The sequence below is a fragment of the Pagrus major genome, chromosome 23 (assembly GCF_040436345.1).
Source record: "Pagrus major chromosome 23, Pma_NU_1.0".
In the NCBI taxonomy this organism is placed as follows: domain Eukaryota; kingdom Metazoa; phylum Chordata; class Actinopteri; order Spariformes; family Sparidae; genus Pagrus; species Pagrus major.
The window spans coordinates 3,574,379-3,598,944 of record NC_133237.1 but is presented as its reverse complement, the minus strand read 5'-3'; the positions used below and the strand labels follow the sequence as shown (position 1 = coordinate 3,598,944).

Here is a 24,566-nt window from a genome sequence, read left to right as displayed (position 1 = left end):
CAGTTTAACACAAAACTACATGATATTTCATTTTAACTACAACAACAGCAACTTTAGTACTTGGAATGAACTGAAAGTGGGTGGAATAAACCAAGAATTGTTCATTTAGTCTTGAAATTGATATGGGTTTCTCTGAAGTTTGAATTTACGGATCAACTCTGGGATTTTATGACAGTAGGAAAGGGAGTTTTGGCAAGAATTCAAAAGCCAAACTACTATAACATCCACCTGTTGATTGATAACTGTCAGGAAGAGATCTTATAATGATCACATGGACACATTGGCATGTGCATGTGCATGTGCATGAGGGGGTTTTCTCTGATGCATCAGAAAGTGAAAAAAAAGATAAACAGTTGTGTTGTGCTTTTGTCTAACTTCATTCATTTTTAACAGTTTTTCTTAAAACATAATAATTAAAATGTAGTGATCACACAGTAACTATCTTGTAAGCAATCAGAATCATCCATAAGTAGGTCTTATCCACCACTCTGGTTCAATATTGTCTGGAGGGTAAGGGTTCCTGTGGGTAGTAGGATCTGTAAGTAAGAAATTAAGAACACCAGTTTTTCGTTGATTATCTACGACCATGTAGCTCGACAGCTTGTCTTTTTGCCTCCCTTGAAACAGCATGGGTGAGGAAGGAAACTGAACACAATGGCTGGTCAATGGGAGGCTTATCAGCGTCCACATTCAAGGACCAATGGGAAATTTCCCCTGCTACTTCAAAATAGCTTGTTATATCAATCAATCAATCAAGCACCAGGGGAGGAGGGAGTGAGAGAAAGGGAGAGAAGCTGTGTTGTCACGTTGTCCATTTATATCTGTCAGTCGTCTGGACCAATGTGTGGACAAACTGACAATGTCAACCTTGGGCCATACATAAAAATTCATCACATATAAATATGACTTTAAAAACAAAATTAATATCAAAGTAACAGAGGAAAAAAGGAGGTATCACATTTTAAGTCCTCCCTGTCCTGATTCCCTGAAGGTCTTAATCGAAGCCGCGGTAGGTGAAGGGTTCGAGGATGGGGCTGCACGGCTCCTGAGCAAGGCAGGCCATCCTGTTGTTGTCACAGCTGTCCTCGGCGCCCGGTTCAATGTACACGGCGTCAGCAGAGTGGATGGATGGGTCCTCATCGAAGTAGTTGTGTGGCCGCAGCAGGACCCCGCCTCCGTTGCCCACGGTTACTGTGTTGGGGATGTCCTCGGCATGGGGGATGTGGAGGAAGCCGGTGGTCACCCAGGCAACCAGGTCCTGGGAAAACAAAGAAATAAGGAGGAATGAGAAAAAGTGGATAAAGTTTTATTTAATTTTGTTTTTTTAGGGAAATTTCAAAATAAAACCCTCCACACACACCTCATTGGTAATGCTTTCGTTGTCTTCAATGTACTTGCTGAAGTCCACAGCTGGAGTCCAGATGTCGTGCTGATTGTACAGACTGCCGCAGCTCTGCTCTAAGTCCTTATGCTTGGTGATGGCAACCTTATATCTAGGAAGAGAAAATGATTAGATGATGATGAGGAGACACTGTTCAGGCAAGGGGTGTCATAATCTATTGATATTGACAATAGCCATGATATTTAAAAATGTAATTTTGAAGTTGTGTTTATAATACAGACTGATAGTATCCTGTAAATCATACATTGCCGTGGAAATCCTGGTAATACTGGCACATTTTACAGAGCCCCAAATTTCATTGTAGCCAAGCAACATATTTGAAATTTCCCGTGAAATTACCCCCCAGTTACAGCAATAATCACCTCAAAGTGTACTGAAAATGCATCCACATGATTTACTAATAATATTCTGCTATTTCCAACTAGCAGTTAATAAATAGCTGATCATTTCTTAAATACATTGCCAGGAAACTTCTGCTGATTATGCCATTTTAATTTCAAAAGTAGTTTTTGTCCAACTGCCCTTCAGCAGGCCACTGTCCAACTTCTGCAGGTCAGTAAATTGAAGAATTTTATTAACCATTTCAAATATGTAACTTGGTAATTACCGACTACTTACCATAACATTTCTGGACCTGTAAAATGAATTGTTACTGAAATCATTCTATGTTTCTTTCCATTGTCACTCTGCCATAGTAGGTGGCAGTAATGCGCATTAATGCTAGTTGCCACCCGCTATTAAACTGAGAAACGTATCAAGTGTAATTGTTCTTTTTGTATGCTTTTGTACAGTTGTGGTTACAGAATATCTCTCCACCTCCCTACGCATATTTTGAGTGTAAATCATTTGCCGAAGGAAGCAAAACACACAATAACCGACGTTAAAGATGAATTTGACTGAGTAATTAGTTTTTGTGAAGTCTTTAGGCCACAACAATCAAACAGTGAAAATCTGATACCATGATAACTCTACTTTAGACAGCGAAGCCACAGCGCAGAGCGGAGTGCACAAGGTGATGATGAATCACCTCCTGTCTGAGATGTATTTTCAGGCTGCTGTGGCCTCAAGTCTTCTATCCCCTCACAGGGAGCCTGGCCTCTCACCTGGCCCAGGACATGGCCCTCTCCTCAGCCTGGCTCTCTGGGAGGTGGTCCCCATTGGAGCTGGACACATGCAGCCTGTAGGAGCGCTGGTGACCCCAGCGGTTTTTCTGGTCACTAGCAATGTGGAGGTAGCGAGGAGTCTTGGTGTCATGTCGCAGAGCAGCCTCCTGAGTAGTCAAACATAAAAAGCATGTTAGACAATTTCCTATACCATGTGCATGTACGGGTTGAGGCGATAAGTAAAGATTTTTTTCAAATTTCTTCCACATTTTCACAGCCAGTAGCCTGCTTCTAGATTTCTAAGTCGCTGTTCACATCTCCACCTATCTCAGTGATTCATCAATCGGTTGACCAAATAGAGCTTTGTAGGCGGGATTATGAATGGGGATGCCATATTCCTGTGGTTAGCTAGCAGCCTAAATATGTCCATGAAAAATGGTAGCTAAAAAAGACAGCTAAAAAACATATAACTATAAATGAGCATACAGTACTTCTTTGAAACTCATGGCATATTTCGTGATTGACCATGCAGCTGAATGCAGCTAGAAAATGCTGCACAAGTCCCCAAGGACAACACTGGCCCGTGGCAGCCCAGTCACCAGAACAAAACGTTTCTGCCACCTACGGATGTGTAAAAATTTGTACGTGTCATACGTACCATATTGAAATTTTTACCATATGTGACACATCGAGTTCACATTACATGATAAATTATGTTTCATGTTGGGATGAGGACAATTACGAGTTACAGTTGGTTGAGAGGACATTTTCCAGCTGTATTTATGGCAACAAAACTAAATATCATAAGCACAAAACCTAATCATCTAATCACATAATGATCATATGCTATGATATCATACTTTCATAAACTCATAAGAACACACATACTGACATATTCTGACCTGTCACATGACTGTTATAACAGAAACATGATCAGCTGATCCTGGCGCTGTTTATTTCACAACTTGTTAACATATTTTAGACATTTTATTAGCTGACTATTTATTTTATAATTAACTATTTATTTAACATTAAACACTACAATATAGGTGGTTTGTTGTGGGGAAAGTTTTGACAAACTTCCCCTGTCACAGGCTTGCTAATTGCTTCAGTCAAATATAAACACATTGATATGGACAAGTGTAACAATTCAGTTCCCTAAATATATCATGATTGCTATCTTTGACCTGCTATGTGTTAGTTACCAAGAATGAGAATGCATTAGACTCTTTGATTGAATGATTGAATGATTTTTCTGAATCTATTCCAACAATGATTTCTGAACAGACGCTATAAGCTCTCAGTGTAGCACCTGAAGCAGTTCAGCATGATAAAGTCGATGCACTTGCACGATTCTTGCAACTGTTTGGTCGTATGGTTGAATGCACCTGTTGTAAGCGGCTTTGAATACAAGTGTCTGCCAAATAAATTTAATGTAACAGCTAATGTAAAAAAAAAAAAAAAAAAAAATGTAGTAATATCTGCAGCTAGACTGGAGCTGGTGGACTGCACCTTTCCTGGCCACTCTACAACGTTACATACTGAAGTAACACCTCACCTGCTCTGTTTGAAGCTGTTTCTCCACCACCGTAGGGATCATGGCATGGCGTTCAGGCATCCAGGGCAGCGAGACATTCACAAACTCCATGTCTTTTGTCTGGAATACATTCTTCACTCCTGAAGAAGAGACATATTCAGCTAACGCTTATTTCAATTTCTGCAATTATGCACAGTTATAGTGCCTGTGTATTTAAAATCATTATATTGTTTTCAGTGACATTCTGACATGCTCAAGGTCTTCAAGATTCCTCCTTCACATACCTAAAACATCGAGATCCACTTTGAAGTTGATGAAATGGGTGTGGATATTTCCAATGACATTCTCTGCTACTTGGTGACCGAATGTGAAATTCCCCTTCAATGCAAAGGAAGAGGCGATGTAGCCGGTGGCGTGCACCTTGGCCTCCACCGAGCCGCTCTGGTAGAAAATGAAATCCCACATGTAGTCATAGTTTCCTATAGCTGTGATCGTCCTGAACACTAGGGCGCTGTTTGCCAGCCCTCCATAACTGTTGAAGACGATCTCTGAGAAGTGCCTCCGAAGAGGACGGCCCATGTCATGCTCAAAGATGCAGATTGAGTTTCTGAGTTGCCGTGGAACACCAGTGTCCAGGAAATGGAAAGTGTCTATGTAGGTGGCGGAATAAGGGCAGTCTACACCCCTGACCAACTCATAGGCACACCGACCAATGCCTAAGCTGCCATCAAGGAACTTGGTGAGCATGAGATTCGGAGTGATGGAGCCGTAGACCGACATGGCCTCTTGAACACTTAGCTCATAGACGATCCTCTCCCCTCTAAAACGTACATCGAAAACTCTCATGCCTCTAAGCGGGCTCAGACCGAAGGCAAAGCTCCAGTCAAGGTATACAACATGATTGTTCTTCACACTGAATCGCTTGCCTTGTACATAAAACTGCTGGGGTCCAATGCCCGTGGGTTTCTGCTTGGGTTTGAGTGATGCGTAATTTGGCACGGGTTTGTAGACGACTTTGTTCACGGTTCCTGCTTCGTATTGCATCTTCAGTTCTGTTAGACTGTCAAAGTATTGGCCATTATAAAGCACCCTGATCACATGCCAGGACAGAAAATTGGTGCTTTGGTGGTTGATCAACATTTCAAAGCCTACTGGGTGGATGAAGAAGCCCTCCTCATTTCTACATAGTGAAATCCAGGTCTGCCTGTCTCCTGACATGACTCCTCTGGGCATGCTGTCATAGTAAGCAGGGTATGCGGATGCATCTATACCAAAACTGTCATACAGCAATGTACTGACTGGTTTTAGTACATCTTGCAAAAACTTTGTTATAAGAATGTGCTCCCCAAAATATACCGGACGCGCAGTCAAAGGGATCTCCCTTTTATATCTCTCAAAGGTGACATCCCGGTGGTAGGTTGGGTTGGGGAGTGGGCCTACAACATACTCCTTTATGTTGTTCTCACTGGCATGAAAAACCACCGCAGTCGCCTCTCTTGCTGGTTTTGGTCCGTTGGCATCCAGATGGTGCAAAACGTCCTGTTTTTTCGGCAGCGAGAGGTCGATCAGATACAGGTAGTCAGCTGAAGGAGGTGAAGACGGGTCAGGCGAGATGCTCATCCCTGGTATATTAGACATGTAGTCACGCACCTGTAGAAACTCTTCCACCGAGAGGTCAGCAAAGACATTGCTGCGCTCATCGTGCACCACAGGTTGGAGTGGCTTTACCTGTTGAGCAGGGCACTGTGGAGTGCGTCTGGTGTTGAGCCATATCAGGACGAAGTTACCTATCAACGAGGCAACAACTGCAAGAACCAGGAGGCATCTGAGGATCGTGCGAATAGTTTGAGAGACCATTTCTCCGCAGATGTACAACAGTTACTGTTGAAAATAAGACATTGTAGCTGTTTAAGTAGGCTGTCTAAAGGGGTGAGTCCACTGACTACAAAGTCTGCTTTTACAACCTGAGAGGTGTTGCCTTTGATAAGAGCACTAATAAAAGAGTAGGCATGGATGAAGTTGCTTCAAGTGAGTATTGTGTATAAGTTGTCTCTTATTTTCTTAATGTTAAACCCATTAAAGACCTAAAAACCCTAAAACCTAAAGCACTGTTCCAAAACACCTCCTAAAACCTTTTCGGTTTTCTGAAAAACTTGACAGAATTGTCAATGCTCACAGAAACTTTTTATTTCTCAGCCTCTGGAGCAGATAGAGCCTTGAAAGAAAAAACATTTAAGATCTTAGGACTTTGGCATTGCCTTTGCTCTAATGTTCATTAAGGAATTACAATACATTTCTTTAGTCACGTCTTGAAAGTGAACTCATCATCCAAAACATGCTCACGTGCATCATGCTCTAAGGGAGAGACACGCAGACATTGCATCCGTTCTTGGTGGGTTAAGCAGTAAGCTACAGAAGGTAATACTTTAGTGACTTTAGACATCAAACTCAATTTGCCCCGAACTCGATTTACAATTGGGGTCATATTTTTAGCTCCATGAGTCGCAATGTTGCTGGGTTGATTGGTTCATCATTTTGGTTTTATGACCAAATACCTTCAAAACAAATGATGTTCCTATCGCTGTCATCTGTACTTTGTAATAAACAAATATATTGACTAACATTGTATGCTAACATGCTGATATTTAGCATTTAGTGGGGAAGAGGCATTGTTTTCCCTGGTCACTATCCCTAGGTAATGTTGGAACAACTGGAATAACTGTGGAAACTTGCAAAAGAAAAAGAACCTGCTGATGGAAGAGGCAAAGAAGGTGAAGAGGGAGAGAAACTGAGGTAAAACAAGAGTGAACGGATGGACATTCACTGGATGGAGAGCGCTTCGGCGTTGTGTCAAAGTCTGTTCCCCTGTTGATATTCGTTTCCTCTTACCACCAGGACATGTGACGGCTCAAAACCAGCATTCAATTCAATTTTTTTTTTTCAATTCAATTCAAAGGGGCTTTATTGGCATGAAAGTTTAACAACAATGTTGCCAAAGCATCTGTCCAAACACTCGGACATAACATAACAAATAACAACACCAACAAGATTGATTTACATTAATTATATATACAGTATATACAGTGTGTGTGTGTGTGTGTGTGTGTGGGGGGGTCACTCACTGTCCCCCAGGTTGTGGCATGTTGACACATATTGGGCAGCAAGCCATGCCCTATCTCCCTCTATTTTTAATTGTGATATGTCGTTCAGCTCTTTGAACTCTGAGATTACCGAATTGAATTTATTAAAATAAATGTTCCTGGTTGAATGTTTTACATTGTAGGAGAAAGTGCATTCAAAAAGCATTCCTTCTACGAGATCAGTAAGTAACAGAACCTGCCTAGTTATTAATACAGCCAGGTGTTTTACTTTGCTTTTTCAGAGCACTGAGATCAGGGTTTCTAGGTTTCTAGGGATTCTTACAGCTGTTCTTTGCTTTAGACAGTAGCCAGCCTTCAAGCTGTAGCCATGTTGCCAACGCTGTCTTTGTGACAGCGGAGCAAACAGTGATGCCACCGGGAACCATCTGGAGGGAGGAAAGTTGAACGGTTGTCTATTTCCATTTTAAATAAATGTTGAATAGCAAGACAAATCATTTCAATGCTTTAAAAACCATGGTAGTCAAAGCAACATGGTTAAACAGAATGCATTTACATACACTGTAATTACTTGGTTACTGTCAATACACATATTCATGCATGTCAATAGACAGATTTCTCCGTTCTTATTTTAACTGTGTCAGTGATAAACGATGCTGCTTCTGGACTTTCCTCCTTTGTTTGGAGAAGACAGAAGGTGCAGTGAGAGGACGGACAGAGTGGAGCTTTTCCTTACAGCAATCTGAATTTAACAACTCGACAAAAAAAATCTTCCTTAGAGCCTAGATGCTCAGTTCCAGTCATCAGGCTGCTCCGTTGTTATTTTCCCTTGCCTACAGTCTTCATGCCAATGTGTACATGGACAAAGCTGATCAAAAACCTGTGTACATTCTTGAGCAAGGAATAAGGTTTCTCTAATCATCTACCACATTTACAGAAATCAAGGTTCTCATTTACAAGAAATCAGATCACTGGAGATAGCCGGCTGTAACCAGTTACTAAAGTGCATGTAAATACACTGATTGCCACATGCAGCGTTTATAGACCTGCTCGCATGACATGAACTTTTATTGCAGAGAAAAACAGTACAGCTCAATTGTAATTCTATTGTTTGACGGATTTACAACAGGGATCAAAAAAGATAAATGAAAGGATGAAAGCTGATTGCAGGTACCTGATGATTTATTAGGTTATAAAAACAGACTGATCATAAAATTTAACGGCTTCAAATTTAGATTTTTATCCTAAAGAACTGCTCGTAAGGCATGAGGACAACAGATTGAGCCACGGTACAAAAATGTATCCACAATGTACTTTGTGTCCAAGAGCCTGGTCGTGTTGTAAAGTAATAAATTAGTCAACCATTTGCTGAGGTTATACCTGCTGGATTGGTATACAGCATGTATGCAAAGCATTTAAAAAAGTACTGTCACAAAACATAAAGTAAATTATCAGCATGACCATTTCTACAAAGCTAAAAAAGGACAAAAATCACTTGTACATTCTTTGAAAAATAATGTTTTTATTATGTAAAATAATAATTCTCGAAAAGAAAGGGACAAAAGACACAAGTTACAAGAATGACTAGTGGGCAGTGGGCGACTGCCACACACCCTCCAACTCTCAGGGAGACCAAAAGTCATTAAGGGGTTCACTCTGTGCTGTGTGTTTGTGGTAATTTGATAAGATGCACCCGAAGGCTAAACCCCTGTTTAAGAGGGTCCCTAAATGTGGTTTTAATACCTTTAAAATTTTCAGTTGATGCAGTCCTGACATGGTGCATACTCCCAACTAAATATTGAGTGTAGTAAAGTAAAAGCAAATTCTCATAAGCTTGTTTGGGGATGTCTGTGGGGTGAGGGGAGCTGAATAGAGTTATAACACAGACAGGAAAGATCTGCTACTGTGTGGCTGCAGTGAAGCCATGCAGACTTCTGGCCCTCTGTCAGAACTTCACAACATCCTGCTGATTAAAAGTAGCCTGGAATGTACAGTACTGACCAACAAGTACAAACAAACATGCTACTAGCAGAGCCAATGTTTCCCATTCACACAATGTTAAAGATTTGGGAAGCCTGCCCAGATAAATTAACGTCCTGCCAATTACACAATGGTGTTGGATATTTTTTTTTAGATGCTGTGATGTGTGCAGCTGGCTGGCTCTGCTGACAGGGTTAGCAACAATCAAGAATAGTTACTAAATGCTGCCATGTGAAAAACATGTTAGTATAACCACGTGGATCACAATTCATCAAAGCTCTGTCACATGAAGTGTGTGCTTATGTGTCAGCACGCACAATTTACAATGTTGTTTTGATAATCAGGTAAGTTTTGAGTGGGGCCTACACAGGAAGTAGCTGGAATTTGTTTCATTTTCTGTTTGTCTTAATTACACAAAAATAACGTATGAATAACGTACCTAAGATCATCAACTATTAAAGCATAAACTGTTTTTGAATTTGCATCATGATCACTCATGCTGCATTACCTATCGACCATATTCACACGACGACCATTTTCCCTGTCACATCAGGCCAAGGTGGGAAGCTTAAATGTGGTACTGTTGTGTTCCAGTTTGGAAGTCGTATATAAAAAGTAGGGAGTCTGACTGCTTCCCGATTGATTAGCAACTGAAGAGACAACCGCTGGGCCATACTTCAAGGTAAAACAACCTTTAAATTTGTTTGGATGTCCCTCTGGAACATTACCCATTGTCTTTTCAGTTGCTAATCAATCAGAAAGGGATAAAATGAGAACAATTTAAAGGAAACAGACTTGATTGTCTTACTCAGACTGCAAAGTCTTTTTCCTGGAAAAACTAAGGTTGAATTCCAGCACAAAGGAAGCGCGTCCGCTAATACGCAACCAAAACAGGAAGAGGCATTCGGAGGAACAACGTGAAATACTGAGGAAAACTCTACACTGCGGAAGAAAAAAAACCTGCTGATGGAGGAGGCAAAGAAGGTGAAGAGGGAGAGAGATAGAAACTGAGGTAAAACAAGGGTGAACGGACGGGCGTTCACTGGGTGGAGAGTGCTCCGGTGTTGTGTCAAAGTCTGGTTCCTGGTTGATGTGTGTTTTCTTACTACCGGGACTTGAGACGGCTGTTTAACTGCCCATTCATAGCACTGATATCAGGGTTTCGAGGTCAAATTGGGATTCTTACAGCTGTTTTTTTTTGCTTTGGACAGTAGTCAGGATGCTTACAGTAGCCATGTTGCTACAACAGTAATAGGCCTACCGCATGTAAAAAACACTGGGAGGGAGGAGAGTGGAAAAGTTGACTATTTTCGCTCTCAGACAAAAGACTATATGAGCTTATAAATAACAATCTGCGACTTGTACCTCATAGGGGTTCCTTTAATGCTTTCCCCGTCTGTATGCTGTCTTTGTTGACTAAAATGCTACAGTCTTGTCATGTTAGCTTGTAACATAAGTTATGCAGTGGAGTGATGGGAACACCACCTGATTTTGTCTGTTCAAATGTGCTCACATCCTGAGGCAAAGAGCAGGAGGGGCAGAAAAAACATGTGGGAGGTTTCTAAGTGTTATAAACTACTAGTGCTGGCAAGACTAGCCCGCTAACAAACACATCCCATTCATGAATATGACACATTGTCTTATCAAACACTGTTGTTATTCCCCTCAACTCATGACCTCGCCCTGTAGCAGTTACATGAACAAGGACACAGTTGAAACAATCAGCATTAGTGGAAAGAGAGGCCAATCCCACCCTTTCTGGCTTGATACTGGAGAGACTCCAGACTTTGCACAGTCTGAACTTTGCAAAAGGTCAATTAAAGACTGAAAGTTAATACATCTCACCCCGTCCATCATAGAAATGAAGGAAGAGTGAAATCTGGTGTGTTGCATACCAATTTATTCGTAAGAATAAATGAATGAATTAGTTTAAATTTGCTTGAACTACATTTTGTGAAAAAGTCACTGAGGTCTGTTCCTTTATCCCTTTGTTCACTCCAAATTAAAATAAAAAAACCTGTATAAAACCACTTTAAAGTCGTTCCCTAACTGCATTCATTTCCCACAGTACTGTCGAGTTACAAAAGCACCAGGCTTCAATATCTGATTATGAAGTGAACAAAACACAAAACGCTGCACAATAAATCTGGAGATCATCAGATTTTGCTTGTAAGGGTTCAGTCTGACTGAACTCTGCATGAAGCGAACCAGGCAGGTCAATTCCTGACCAGCAGTAAATCCGTCTTCCTTGTAGAAATGATGGCCTGTTCTTTTTAGGAAGAACTTAATGGCCCACCATGAACAGGTGTTTTCACTTATTCTAACTAATCAGACCTCTGCTCAGGCTGAAGTTGAAGTTATGCTGCAATCCAGTGCAAGTCGGAAGTCGATGTTTCCAAGTCATTATTCCAAACTTCCAATCTAAATGCGTCCCGGTGCTGCTCGGGATAACATGGCTGCCTGCAGGCAAACGGATGTTTTTATGGAAAGTCTGATAACTTCACAAGCGAGTAGAGCAGCTCATTTATCTGATTGGGGCACTGAACAGAGACAGGAGGAGTAGGCTTCTACTACAGGCTCGCAAAGACTTTTATCAAGCACATATCAACTAAATGAAAGTGGCATCTACAAAGTTGTTACAGCATGTTTCACAACACAAACACTACACAAAGTAAAATGTGATGAACAGGTTATTGGTAATTGTTCACTGTGTGTGCAGCCATACTGCTGTGATGTCATTTGTGCTTTTGTCGTGAAGTCGGGCTTGGTGGATCTTGCCTGAGTTTCTGACCTGGAAATCTGACATGGATGACTGTTTCATTTCATTGCAGTGTCGGAGATCGTTTTTATTCTGAGTTCCAAGTACAATGGAATGCAGCATTGGGCTGACCTGGAATGACTTGAAGCCACTAAATCTGATGAACCAATAGGAATGATAAATGTGAAAGTGCACACCTATAGGAGGATGCCAATCAAGCACGGTGGGTAAACACCCACACCGTCCTCAGATGATGTCTGTTCAGGTTTAAAAAGTGCAAACACCTGTGTGGATGCTGCAGGCTTAGTTCAGTTCAAGTCTGCTTGATTAATAGTGACCGAAACATGGAGGTACCTTAATGACTGAACACCTGTCTGACAGGTACATACTGACAGCAGTGTGGTACTGTGCTCAGAGCAGGAGTGTCTCTGGACCTCAAGTGTCACCTCCTTAAGCACCACACCAACAAATGTTATGTAGCACACTTTCCTGTAACACGAGGGCAGGCACACAGGTTCTTCCTGGGGAGGCGATAGTATCTCCAAGTGTCAGTTATACAACAAGCACAAGACTTTTAATAAAAGGCTGGGGGAGAAAGAACAATGAACCTTCATGTCAAGAGCAAGAATCCTCAATTTGAAATGGAGTAGGTCGAGATACGTCAAATTCTCTGTATATCAGGCTAACAGCAACACTTCAGCTGAAGAACTACAGCTGTGGTCAGAAGCACGGAGGAGAGCTGTCTGCATTATATTTGTGAAGTAGGTCCCTTGACAGTTTTAGGCCAACCAGGGGAGTACTGAGTGGAGTTTTAAATTCCACATTTTTTTCCTCTTGGACAGTGGTGTGCTCAGAGAGCTTCAGAGGCAGGGGCAAAAACTGAACAAACGGAACCTTCCCTGGGTGGTTCAGGCAACACAGAGCTAAAAAAAGAAAACCTGGAAAAATCAAAAAACATTCAAAACAGATGATAAATACTGGGAGAGTACAGCATCCACAAGACCACACCTCCAGATAACCGAGACAGGAAGAGAAACCAGCAGGAACCTCGGAGCTACGGTCCCAACGGAGCAGCAGATTAGAGGCAGGCCATGTAGGTGCTCTTTGTAACAGCAGCATGCAGTCGGGATACTTATGGGAAAAGGTCTGAGGTCAGCTCCCAAAGAGCCGAAACTGAAGGTTACGTGCCAGAAACCATGTCAGTGACTGCAGATTAAGGCCGAAACCAAAGACAGAGGAGGATCCCACAACTCTGCACATCTGAGAGGGGAGTAACATAAATGTGTGTGTTCTTGTATGTGTGTGTGTATATGTGTGTGTGTGTGTGTGTGTGTGTGTGTTTGTGTAGGGGCTGTCAGTAAAGAGCTTCAGAGTTGCTGCTTCTGGGTATCTTGATCTTCTCAATGTTTTTCAGGATCATGTCATGAAGAATCACCTAAAAGCAAAAAGCAGAAAGTAGAGATCAGCATTGTTCTGTGTAAACCACACTGACATCTGACTGAGACATTAATCTGTTGTTTTATCTGCACTTGAGAAACCAGACATAAGACTGACAGACAGGGTTTTTCGTGCGTAGAGAAAGACAAGGTGGCCGCCTCCAGCTATTAAAAAACTCTTACAGGTGTCTTCATGGGTAACACTCTTTTCTAAAGCATTGCACTTTGTGGTTTTCCGTCATTTGTAACTGTGATTGGTTCTTTCTAAGTCCTGCCCATTTTTGCTCTGTGCTCCAAAAACAGTATATATATATAATATTATAGTATATTCTTGTCTCCTAAATGCCATCAATTAGCAAACATAAAAGAGGTTGGCTGCAATTAGAAGTAAATATTATAAGCACTCCTGCAACATTCTTTGGTAATAAAATGTCCCCAAAATCAAGCTAATTAAGGGCACTGTAGATTCAGACGGTTGTCACTGTTTCTATCATTAATCAAATCGCTCTGAAAGAGATCCCAAAGATATCGTTCCCCACTGTCATTGTCGTTACAGTTGTGATGTGGAGTATTATTGTTTTAGTTATTGTTCTAGATGTATGACGGCCCTTTAGCCTGATGTCAGATGACCAACGTCAGCCTGGTTTGCTTTGGATCGGTCAATTGTGGCATAATGCTAATGTAGTGGGCATAGCATGGTGTTGTATTGTAATCTGCACAGTGCACCAGGAGAAGTGCGGCCAAAACTGACAAGGAAGAAGAAAAGCAGCGGCGTGTGACTGTTCAAACAGGTGAGTATTGTTCAGTTTCCATCATGTTCAATTTCTTACACAACCACAAGAAGTGGAAGGGACTGGTGACAAGGAGTCAAGACGATGGTATCCAGTTACCAAGTAATTAGTGTGTGTGGAGTGTATAGGCAAAGCCAATGTTTACTTGATCTAACGTCACTTTTTTTATTCATGGAGCTGAGGGTTATGAATGGCACTTTGCTGATCATATAAAACAACAACACAAGACTCTGTTGTCTGAACAAGTGCTGTCTGCTCGTGTGTCGGCTGCAGCACACAGACAGACTCCCTCCCTTTTTACCCTTCTTAACTTTCAGAGCAGTCCTGGATCATCATAATTAAAACTCCTAAAATACATTCAGTGTAAAAAGAGTTTGCATGTGCCAGTTAAAGGCACGGTACACATGCACAGAATGGTACCACCTCCGCCTCATTTGAGCCGGGAAAAACCCACAACAGAGCAGATAAAATGTTTTAGTGTAATTTTACGCAGTCTGTATCCCTCCAATCTCTGTGTCGGTGTTTGACCGAGGGCATGGCTGAACTTCAGCAGGCACCTATTATTACTGAAAATGATCCTGACTAATAATCATACCGACATTAAGCTGCACTCACCTTATATTTTTGTTATTGTAAACAGAGTTGAGAGAGGTGTTCATGGAAACATAAACTGTAATAAAGAGAACAATAAATGCGTGCAATAAACCCTCCATGATTACAGATGCTTATCTGTGATAGTATAGTATAAACTTGCAATAAAATAACTTTTCAGCTGCTGTCTGCAGTTCACTGTCAGCAGGTTTTAGGTATTGCATGCTTTAAAGGGTAACAGCTAATAGTAATGACCAAGGCAAAATGAAAGCAGACTTTTGAATTCAGGTTTGATTGCCTTGACATAGACTGTAATCTGAGTGCATTTGACAAATAAGACTGCACTTATTTAGTTCAGAGGTTGTGCCTTCCTGAAACAAGTTTGGGACATATACATGTTCTGTAACAGCCTTTATGTTGAGGGTTTTGTACAGAGAAGTTCCAATAACCCCCCCGTAACCTCAACATCATGCTCTTAATCCTCTTGCAGCTTTTTACCATGTTCCACTGCAGCTTGTGTGGATGAGGGTTTAAAAAAGTCAAATCAACACTCACATATTGATTCCTGAGCTCTGAAACAATGATCTTCAGACTGATGTACTCCTTCTCATCGATCTCTGACACGGTTCTTCTGTAGTCCTCCTGCATAGTACAGACAGCACATTGACACACAGTTAACCATGAACACAACCAGAGGTGTTCTCTCAGAGAAGAGCTCGAGACACTACCCACCACATGAGGGTACTTGGCAATTTTAGAGACAAGCTTGGCTCTGGTGATGTAATATCTGGAGATCTGGTCCAGGTAAGATGCCGCCTCTGACTCCACTGTCCTCAGCTCTGTTACGGTCTCTTCCTGTAGACACACGTGGTGAAATGAAACAGAAAACTGAATTACTGTCACACATGGACCACAGTATGACTGGCACGCATGTTCATTACCTCGTATACCTGACATGAAGCTGCCCGCTAATGACGACACAACTGTTCATCGTGCTAAGAGCGGGCCAACTTTAGCAAAGCAAATGGTGACAAGATGACCATCACTTTTTAACAGTTGTTGTGTTTAACTGTTAAGGGGGACCTATAATGCCCAATCAAGCTCTATATTTTCATTCTGGCACTCTACCGGAGTAGCTTTGCATGATTCACAGTCCAAAAAAATACATTTGTCCTCTTAAACTTCTACTTAAACCTCAGCCTTACCTCTGGTGAATATAATGGGTGTGATTAGATCAATCAGTGGAAGCTGGGAAACCTTCCTGACAACAAAGACATTTACTCTGCACTGTTGTCAGAGCCAATGATGTGGAGCATGTCAGTGCTGCCCCCCACTGTCAAACATGGTGACTACACAGACTGCATATATTCACTACAATGTTTCAATATAGACCAGGTGCAAACACTACTGAGGGGAGCAGGTGACAACAGAGTCTTAGTAGTGATGTGCTGACTTGAACTGTTGTATTGTATTTAAATGACTATACTTAAAATTAGAACGACTAAATTAGAATTCCTATAGCAGAACCATTTCATACAACATTCAGTTGATTTGAGTATATTTTCATGGTTCTATGAATACTGAATGCCTCTGGTACTGCTGCTTGCAGCTATCTCGAGAACCGCTCATCTAAACTACTTCACGCCCCATACTGAATGCACAGGGTTATCAAAATGTTAACATTAAAATCAGCTGATGCCTTGCTAGCATCATTGAGAGAGAGGGTTAGCCCTAGCCTGCTCTCTACATGGTCCAGAGCTGCATCTGCACCAATGGTTATTTTTTTAGCAATGATCCTACCGATTCTTAGTCTATTAGTCAGTCAATTGAATAAAATAAAAACCTGTCTCATTAATATTTCATTATTCTTCTCAATCATCTCATCATCCATTTTCCACCTCACTGTATAATATTATTCTTTTACTTTTATTAATAATAATAAAAGTAAAATAATAATAATGATTTCATTAAATTATTTATTTATTTATTATTATTGTTATCATATCTATGACAGAACCCATTTGTCAAATGCTTGATCAGAAAAATACTGGACTTCAAATTCAGCAGGTTTGCTGTGCCACATACATATCACTGCATGTGCATTGCCATGAGGGGGTGTACTTGGTCCACAACAGTGTTTGGGTGGGTGGTGTGGACCCAAAGTTTCCCAAGAGCACATTGCATTGTAATAAGATGATCAATGTTATTCACATCCCCTGTCAGGGGTTTTAATGTTGTGGCTGATTGGTGTATATATATTCATTCTTTAATGCTTTTTGATGTAATCTTGGATTTCTACAACGACAATGATAATTTCATCAGTTAGTCACCAAACAGTCCTGTCCTCTCTGCTGCACCCCGGGTGGTCGGTGTGATGGTGAGAAAGCACGGATCAAATATTGATTTAAGATGTGAGTTGTACAATCTGGCTTCTATTCACCACTTGAACATCGTCGTAGCCCATTCCCCTAGCCTCCGAAATGTACGTATGCAAGAGTCAAAGTTTCCATTAATGTACACACGTTTCCACATGAAGTATTTTTATTTATAAATCCCAATGTATGCTTAGAAAGTGGCATAAACACATTTCACCTTTTTTGTGCATATGCAAGGTTTATAAATGAGGCCCCCCTGGGATTTGAACTGACTACAGAAGTGCTGCACTAGAGGTACAAGGTATTTTATACACAAATATTCATGAACACAAAGTGCATCTTTTGAGTCTGCGTCAGGGTGAATGTAAGCAGCAGCAACAAGATGGTGATGATAATGTGGTCGGCATCTTCATATCGCAAATTTTGACTTCTGGGACACACTATCCATCAACTCTGACTGTGTGTGAGCACCGAACATCGATGTTGGGTCACCTCTCCTTGTCTCACTGTGGCCCTGCTCTCTGTCGGCTCAGAAAACGGTCTGCCCATTGAGTGGATTGGATTAAGCACCGTGGGCCGTGACGGTCTCAAAGTCTGCTGCTCTTAGTCCAAAACAAACTCTTTTTCCTCCAGTGATGATGAGAGTATTTCTGCCATGGGCAGTATGTGTTTCAGAAATAAAGCTGTCAAAACATCTCAAATGTAGCATCATTTGGAGGAGCTACCGGTCGCTGCACCTTCATACACCACCGCTGCCATAGCTGAAACTGTGGGGGGCAGTCAGGGGGCAAGGTGCACAAGATGCTGATTGAACCTGTCAAAGAAGGCAATGGAGACTGACCTGTATAGAGACTCCAAAGTTGTTTCCATCTTCTATTCTTGGGATCAGCAGCTGGACCCACATCTTAACCTGCCAGAGTGTAGAGACAAGTGGAGTCACGATCCTCTCAGTGTACAGAAAATGACAATTGGCTTGATTTTAGTGTTAATCCAGCGTGAGTAGTTATTTTCCCTGTTCAAATGTGAAAAGGAGTTAAAACAGAGGTGTATTGTGAACTCACATGTGTCTGTGCTGGAAAGTAGAGAGAGAGCGCTCCCTTGGGTCAGCTCTCAGTATTGTGTATCTTCTAACTGAATCTCTGTGGTTTTTACTACTCATACCTAAATTCTTGCTCTTATTTTAATTGAAATTCAGCCTTTTTTTACTGTTAACTGATTGGTCCACGTGTATCACAGCTGTCTTAAGTTACAGCTGATGCAAACCCAGCATTTACTGATCTTTCACATTAAAAGCTTTGAACCAGTGCTTTTGTACAACACTTTTATTGTGAAGAAGGCACAGGAAGTGCATTGTATCTATTTCTTTAAAAACTGTTTTAAGCCACAATTATGTTGTCTAACTTTTGTTGTCTGTCCAGTTTTGTGTTGTGTATGCACACTGTAAGAGATAAATACATTAATGTTGATGTAATTATCACTGAGCTAGTAGAGCTTATTAGCAGTGCTATTCTTCAATGAAAGCAAGACTAATCAACCAGATATGGACACATTCTGCTCTATTTGGTCAGTGGATCAATTTTAAATATTGCATGAAGAAATAGTTTAAACATAAATACACAGTGTGCTGTCAGATGAAGAGCAGGCAAAGGACTCTTACTGTGGTTTGTGAGCAGCACTTCCAAGTCCAACTGAAGTGTGTTATTTATAGTCTGGATTGACTTTTACATTTCTCTTATCCCTCATGGTGAAGAATTCATTTCAGATACAGGGAATTTTTATTTAGAGTGGGCGGCTGTTCACTCTAAGGATTAGTAGAATGTGTCGTCTAGTAATCGGAAGGTCGCTGGTTCAAATCCTCAGCTCCCCCAGCTGCATGTCGAAGTGTCCTTTAGCAAGATACTGAACCCCAAATTGCTCCTGATGAGCAGTTGGCACCTTGCATGATAGCCTCTGCCATCAGTGTATGAATGTGTGTGTGAATGGGTGAATGAGACAAGTGTTGTAAAGTGTTTTGAACGGCCTGTAGACTGGAAAGTGCTATAGAAATGCAAGTCCATTTACCATTTTACCATTTAGAACCATCTGGTTATGGTCGATTAAGCTTGCACATATTACGACGTCAGTATACTGTGAATTGATTAATACTGTGTGTGTGTGTGTGTGTGCGAGAACACTTACTGTATTACACTTCTCAATCAGTGTCCTGATCTCTGGTTTGACTCGTTCGATCAGGTCCACCAGCTTGCCGTTACACTTCATCATCTCCCCTGGAACCGATCACAGGATCCACAGTTACAAACACTTCCTCTCGTGCTGGTTTGAGTTCTCACACTGTGCTCCATGATTTGGACCAAGATCCAGAGCCAGCTCACTATTTTTATTTGGTTGACTGTGCTCTGATAAAGCTCAACAGGCATTGGCTTGATTAATTCAAGTGTTATTACTGACGTCTGATAGTTCTCTCCTTCATTCAGACATCAGACTTTTAAAAATATATGTAACAAATGAGTCATTCCAAACCAACTCACCTCGGCCCTCCAAGATCATGTTATGGATTTCCTCTAATGAATGTAAAAACTACTATTTAATTAATGGCATGGCTGAACTCCAAATACTTTTTCAGTTTAGAATTTTTTAAGCTTGGCCTCTGAGCTACATTTCAGCATTAATGTGATTCTCTGTATGTGTTCTCAGCCTCACTGATCACTTATCACTCACTTTATTGGGTTGACATTTGTCCTGAACATCCATGGTACTAAGGATGATTTGCAACATGTACTCATTTAAATAGTATCTGCAGAATGTTTAAAGGAATCAAATGAATAACAATGAATCATTTTTTACCCGAACAAATCATCTGTAATTTTCCAAAATTCATATCTCCAATATTTTTACACTTTCGTTCAATCAAATTTGATTCACTGTAGTAATACAGTTTTATCACATCTTAGAATACACATAAAAAATAAATCTCAAAAATTATTCAAGTAAGCTCAGTGGACCAAACTTAAAAAGCATTTGGAGTACAACTGTAGGATTTAGTTTTTTACACTACTTTTTTAAAAAAAAGCCCATAACATAAAAAGTTCTGAATTCATGGAAAAATGACCCAAATACACAATTCAGTGTGTTCTCATAGGCCTGGAGTTGGGCAATATGATCACATATACAATGAAAAAGAGGGGCAATATGGACTTACATAACTTAAACACAAAGTTCATTTATTCATAATTCTCACCTGGGACATCATCTCCTAGTTTCCTCTTCCTGGAATTCTGCAGCACAAATGGAAGAAGAGACATTTCATTTTTAGACTCTATGCCAGCAGCACGGCTCTATGTCGGTCTGTTGGTCAGTCGACCCACCACTTTGGACTAGACTGAAACTGCTGTATTGAATATGTTATCGGGAAATTTTGTTCAGACATTCATGTTGCCAAGAGGATGAATCCTAATAACTTCATGTTCACAGTCACAGAACGACAGCAAACCAGTAGGGACATTATGGCCTATTGTTATTTAAGTACATGATTTTATTGACATTTTCATCACATATTTTTCAGTATTTTCCAGCTGTAGATAATAATTTCTAGTGTGTCATAAAATGTATCAAGTAATGTGACCTGGAGGCAGATAAGTGGCAGAAATTGATGGATGGACTTACTTGGCGTATCATCCTATCAAAAAGAGAAAAAATAGTATGACTTGATGTCAAACTTCATTGTCCTTGACTGTCAGTCCTGCTTTTAGATGCATTATCACCAACAACTGGACTGGTATGCAGCAGTACTGTGGTGAACTGTGTGTCGCGCTTAGCTCGGAATACTGCCTTGTAGCGATATAAGCACAAGTGTACATTCTGTGTGCGTTAAGTGAACTGCATGTTGGCAGTCTTCAGGCATAGGACACACTTGTTTACTAATTGGAGGCATGTGGAAGTAGAAGAAGGAGGAGAAAGAGAAGAAGAAGAAGGAGAAGGAGAAGGTGAAGAAGGAGAAGAAGAAGAAGAAGACAACAAGACAAAGAAGAAGAAGAAGAAGAAGAAGAAGAAGAAGAAGAAGAAGAAGAGCTCAGATGCAATAGGATCTTTTGTTTCATCACTTGCGTACACTGACAGAAGATACTGTAGACTTACCATGTCAATGCCATCATGGCTGTTAGTGAAGAGAATCGGTTCTGGGATTTTGCACTTGATCTCTGAATGGATTTCTTTCAGGTCAGTCACGTTGAAAATGGGCTCCTGGATGTGGACCACATGAAAAAGGTCGAAAACTGACTTGTGTACAAACAATGATAGAGGCCTGAAAAAAAAAATCATACATAATAGACACATTTCAAGTCCTCTCTGGGCATCGTTGCGCTTTTCTCACAGTCAGTAGAGACATGACAGGTAATGAGGGAGACACTGGGATTCAGGGGACATTGTTTGTGTCAATTCTAAAAGACACATCCACTAATCTACTTGGGCACGTCTGCGCACATTTGAAACAGGTACATATCTACAAGTAGGAGTTTCACAGAATAATTCACAAATTGTCTATAAAAACTACTGCATTGTTGGGACTAATCGTGCATCACAGTAGGCTAGCAAAGCTTTTGAGATGGCCTTCAACAGAAGTTGGACAAGGTCTTGCCGAGGGTTTGGTCCAGTGAGATCACGGCTTATTTCCAAAGACTGTCCCGTCTACGTTAGTTAACCCTTTACTGGTTGTATTTAAGACCTTTTTGTTATTGGGTGAAAAAAATATTATACTATTTATGGTTGGAATTTTTCATGCAACATCAAGTCAGTGTCATTTACAATCAGCATTTATTGTTTTGTGCAGAATATGTTCATTGTTCGAGGCGGAGTCCACAGTTACCATGCTGAATTCAAATGGCCTTGATATATATGAGGGATTGACAGGAAACGATGGAACATGTAAACCAGTGTTACTGTGATTCTAATTTGACCTCTGATGCTAAACCAGTGTTTGTTGCAGTGTTAAACTGCACTTGTTGTTACCACCAGTGATCACAGGTGTCGCCACATCAACCAGGACATATTTTCTAGATCATAACATCCTTCAGTAGGGGTCACTTACCTTAAGGAAGTGATCCAACTCCAGGAGTTTTTTAGGAAAAAAGCTGGCCACCAGGTGCTCTGCCTGCAGTAGCAAACATTTTGTAATAAAAGAGGCTGTGAAATTATGCTAACAATGCTAACATGAATCATGAATTTAATCAGAGAGCAAGAGACAAGGAGAGCAAGGAGAGAACCAGAGAGAGGAAACATTGACTGTATCATGGCACACAAAACACTCACCTCACTGGTGATCTGCTCCCTGAATGTTTCCACCTGTCAACAGATTGACGGAGAGTTAAAACCCAAACCCAACAGTGGCTGTATTTTACATACAAACTTAATCTCCCTCATTATAGTGGAAACATTATAGAATGTTGACGCTGTTTCAAAACACATATTCATCATTTCTGTAGACTTTTTTTGTAATTTATTGGCTGACATGTTTGCAGATGCCAATATATCTGTAATGAGCTAATATTAACTAGTATATTATGTAGAGTTATTAGGGCTGGGGAATACATTCATATTATATCGTTATCATGATTTGAGACTATATTTGGACACATAATTTGGATATCGTTGTATGGCGATATGATTATTATTTATCATTAAAGATCATTGTGTTAACATTTTGTTAAAGTGATAGTCATCCTTACAAAACTGTTGCAATGTTAATATTGAAGTATTGGTCAGACTTCATAGGAAGGGTACATGAATTATCATGACTTCATTCATGTAGTGCTTCATAAACTATCAATAATGTACATGTATTAACAGTTTCTCATGTCATGGGCGACTGTAGCTCGGGAGGGAGAGTTGCTGGTTTGATTCTCAGATCCCCGGCTGCACGTCAAGGTATCCCTGAGCAAGATACTGAACTCCAAATTGCTCCTGATGAGCAGCTGGCACCTTGCATGACAGCCTCTGCCATCAGTGTATGAATGTGTGTGTGAATGGGTGAATGAGACAAGTATTGTTGTTGAGTGCTTTGAGCCATAGAAATGTAAGTCCATTTACCTTTACCATTTACCATGTCTGACATAACAACAGGAACAATACTTTAACTAATGCAACACCAAGGTGTTTCGATCATCATGAGATGTTCATGTCTTCTTCATCTGTCAGTCTGCAGTTAAAGAGAGAGGCAGTGGTGCACTGATGCAATCGTAATGTAACTGTAATTTTTCCCAATACATGATGCCTAAATAGAGCGAAGGGCTGCCTTTATTTGAGTGGTGACGAAGACGATTGATAAATAAGCAACAAATGGTTAATAAATGTGCCACCACTGTTGAAGAAAAATTGTCACAAAACTGTTGTGACTGGTCAGTTTTATGGCTTGTCCCTTTAACTGCAGACTTACCTATGAAGAAGAATTGAACATGAGTAATAACTCAGTGATGACGATTGAAACACCTTAGTTGTTGCATTACTTATCGTATTGTTCCTGCAGCCAGTCAGGCACAAGTTACCATTAATACATGTACAGTACTGATCGTTCATAATGTACTCAATGAATGAATTCACGCTTTTTTTCTGCATGAGGAGATTTTAAAACATCCACACATATTGTGTATCGCGATATAGCCTAAACATATTGTGCTATTATTTTAAGACCACATCGTTCAGCTCCAATATTTATCAGTGGGCTCTCATCTAAACGTCTCACAGTCATAAGATTAATTTCAGAATGACATTGAAGACAATGGTTAACAAACTTTGCTGAAACTGAGAGAGTGTAGTAGCGAGGGGGAAACTGCTGCACATGGGACCACTTCAAGGACCAGTTCAAATGGGTGGAAAAGCTTATTTAAAAATATTCTAGAGCAAAAATATATGAATTAGCTTGTAGGCTGGAGTTTAAAATGTACAGGCGTGGAGCAGGGATGAGAATGAAGGCCTGACAACATATTACAGAGACCTCAGTAAGTCACATTAGTCACAGAACCCAGTGGAAAGTGTGAATATAGAGCTGAGAGCCCTCACAGAGCAGCTCGCTGTGCTGGGGCAGCTCTCGCAGACGTACCTTGGCTTTTAGCTCGCTGTTCACCTTCAGAAGAGATGACATGGCGTAGAAAACTGTCAAAAATCGCACAGGCGACGCTAAACCCTTTTTCACCGTTGTTCGATTCACGGCTCCACAGCGCACGCACGTTACAGCCGCTTCCTCAAACAGTGACGCAATCAGAGAGCGACGCGCACGTTCAATGCGTAGTTCTTTTTGACGTCTGAAGAAAAAGGCCCCAAAAGCAACTTTCTAAGCAAAAAATGTGATCACAGAGCGTTTACACGCACATTTGGGGTAGAGGAGATGCACATTCTAGTCATTTCAGCACGATAGAGCGAACGTTTCCGAGGGGAAAAGCAGCGGTGATGACCACAAGACGCATGTTTCTACACGGATGCATGTAGGTGAAGCACCGTCAGTGCT

At 40.9% G+C, this 24,566-nt stretch overlaps 2 protein-coding genes across 2 annotated transcripts; both read right to left on the bottom strand.

Moving 5' to 3' along the window:
* Window positions 1–994: 994 nt before the first annotated feature.
* LOC141020036 (amine oxidase [copper-containing] 3-like) lies at window positions 995–5,899 on the bottom strand. The gene is made up of 5 exons (XM_073495074.1): window positions 4,327–5,899; window positions 4,064–4,182; window positions 2,506–2,672; window positions 1,361–1,493; window positions 995–1,258 (listed from the first exon to the last, which is right to left on the bottom strand). Exons 1-5 carry the CDS (start codon window positions 5,897–5,899, stop codon window positions 995–997), a joined length of 2,256 nt encoding a protein of 751 aa, XP_073351175.1.
* A 5,792-nt stretch (window positions 5,900–11,691) lies between these two features.
* Window positions 11,692–24,340, bottom strand: LOC141019675 (proteasome activator complex subunit 3-like). Its single transcript, XM_073494659.1, has 10 exons — window positions 24,162–24,340; window positions 22,376–22,408; window positions 22,155–22,217; window positions 21,206–21,310; window positions 20,310–20,346; window positions 19,250–19,338; window positions 17,913–17,981; window positions 15,429–15,551; window positions 15,252–15,338; window positions 11,692–13,313 (listed from the first exon to the last, which is right to left on the bottom strand). Exons 1-10 carry the CDS (start codon window positions 24,201–24,203, stop codon window positions 13,233–13,235), a joined length of 729 nt encoding a protein of 242 aa, XP_073350760.1. The 5' UTR covers window positions 24,204–24,340; the 3' UTR covers window positions 11,692–13,232.
* Between the last annotated feature and the right edge of the window lie 226 nt (window positions 24,341–24,566).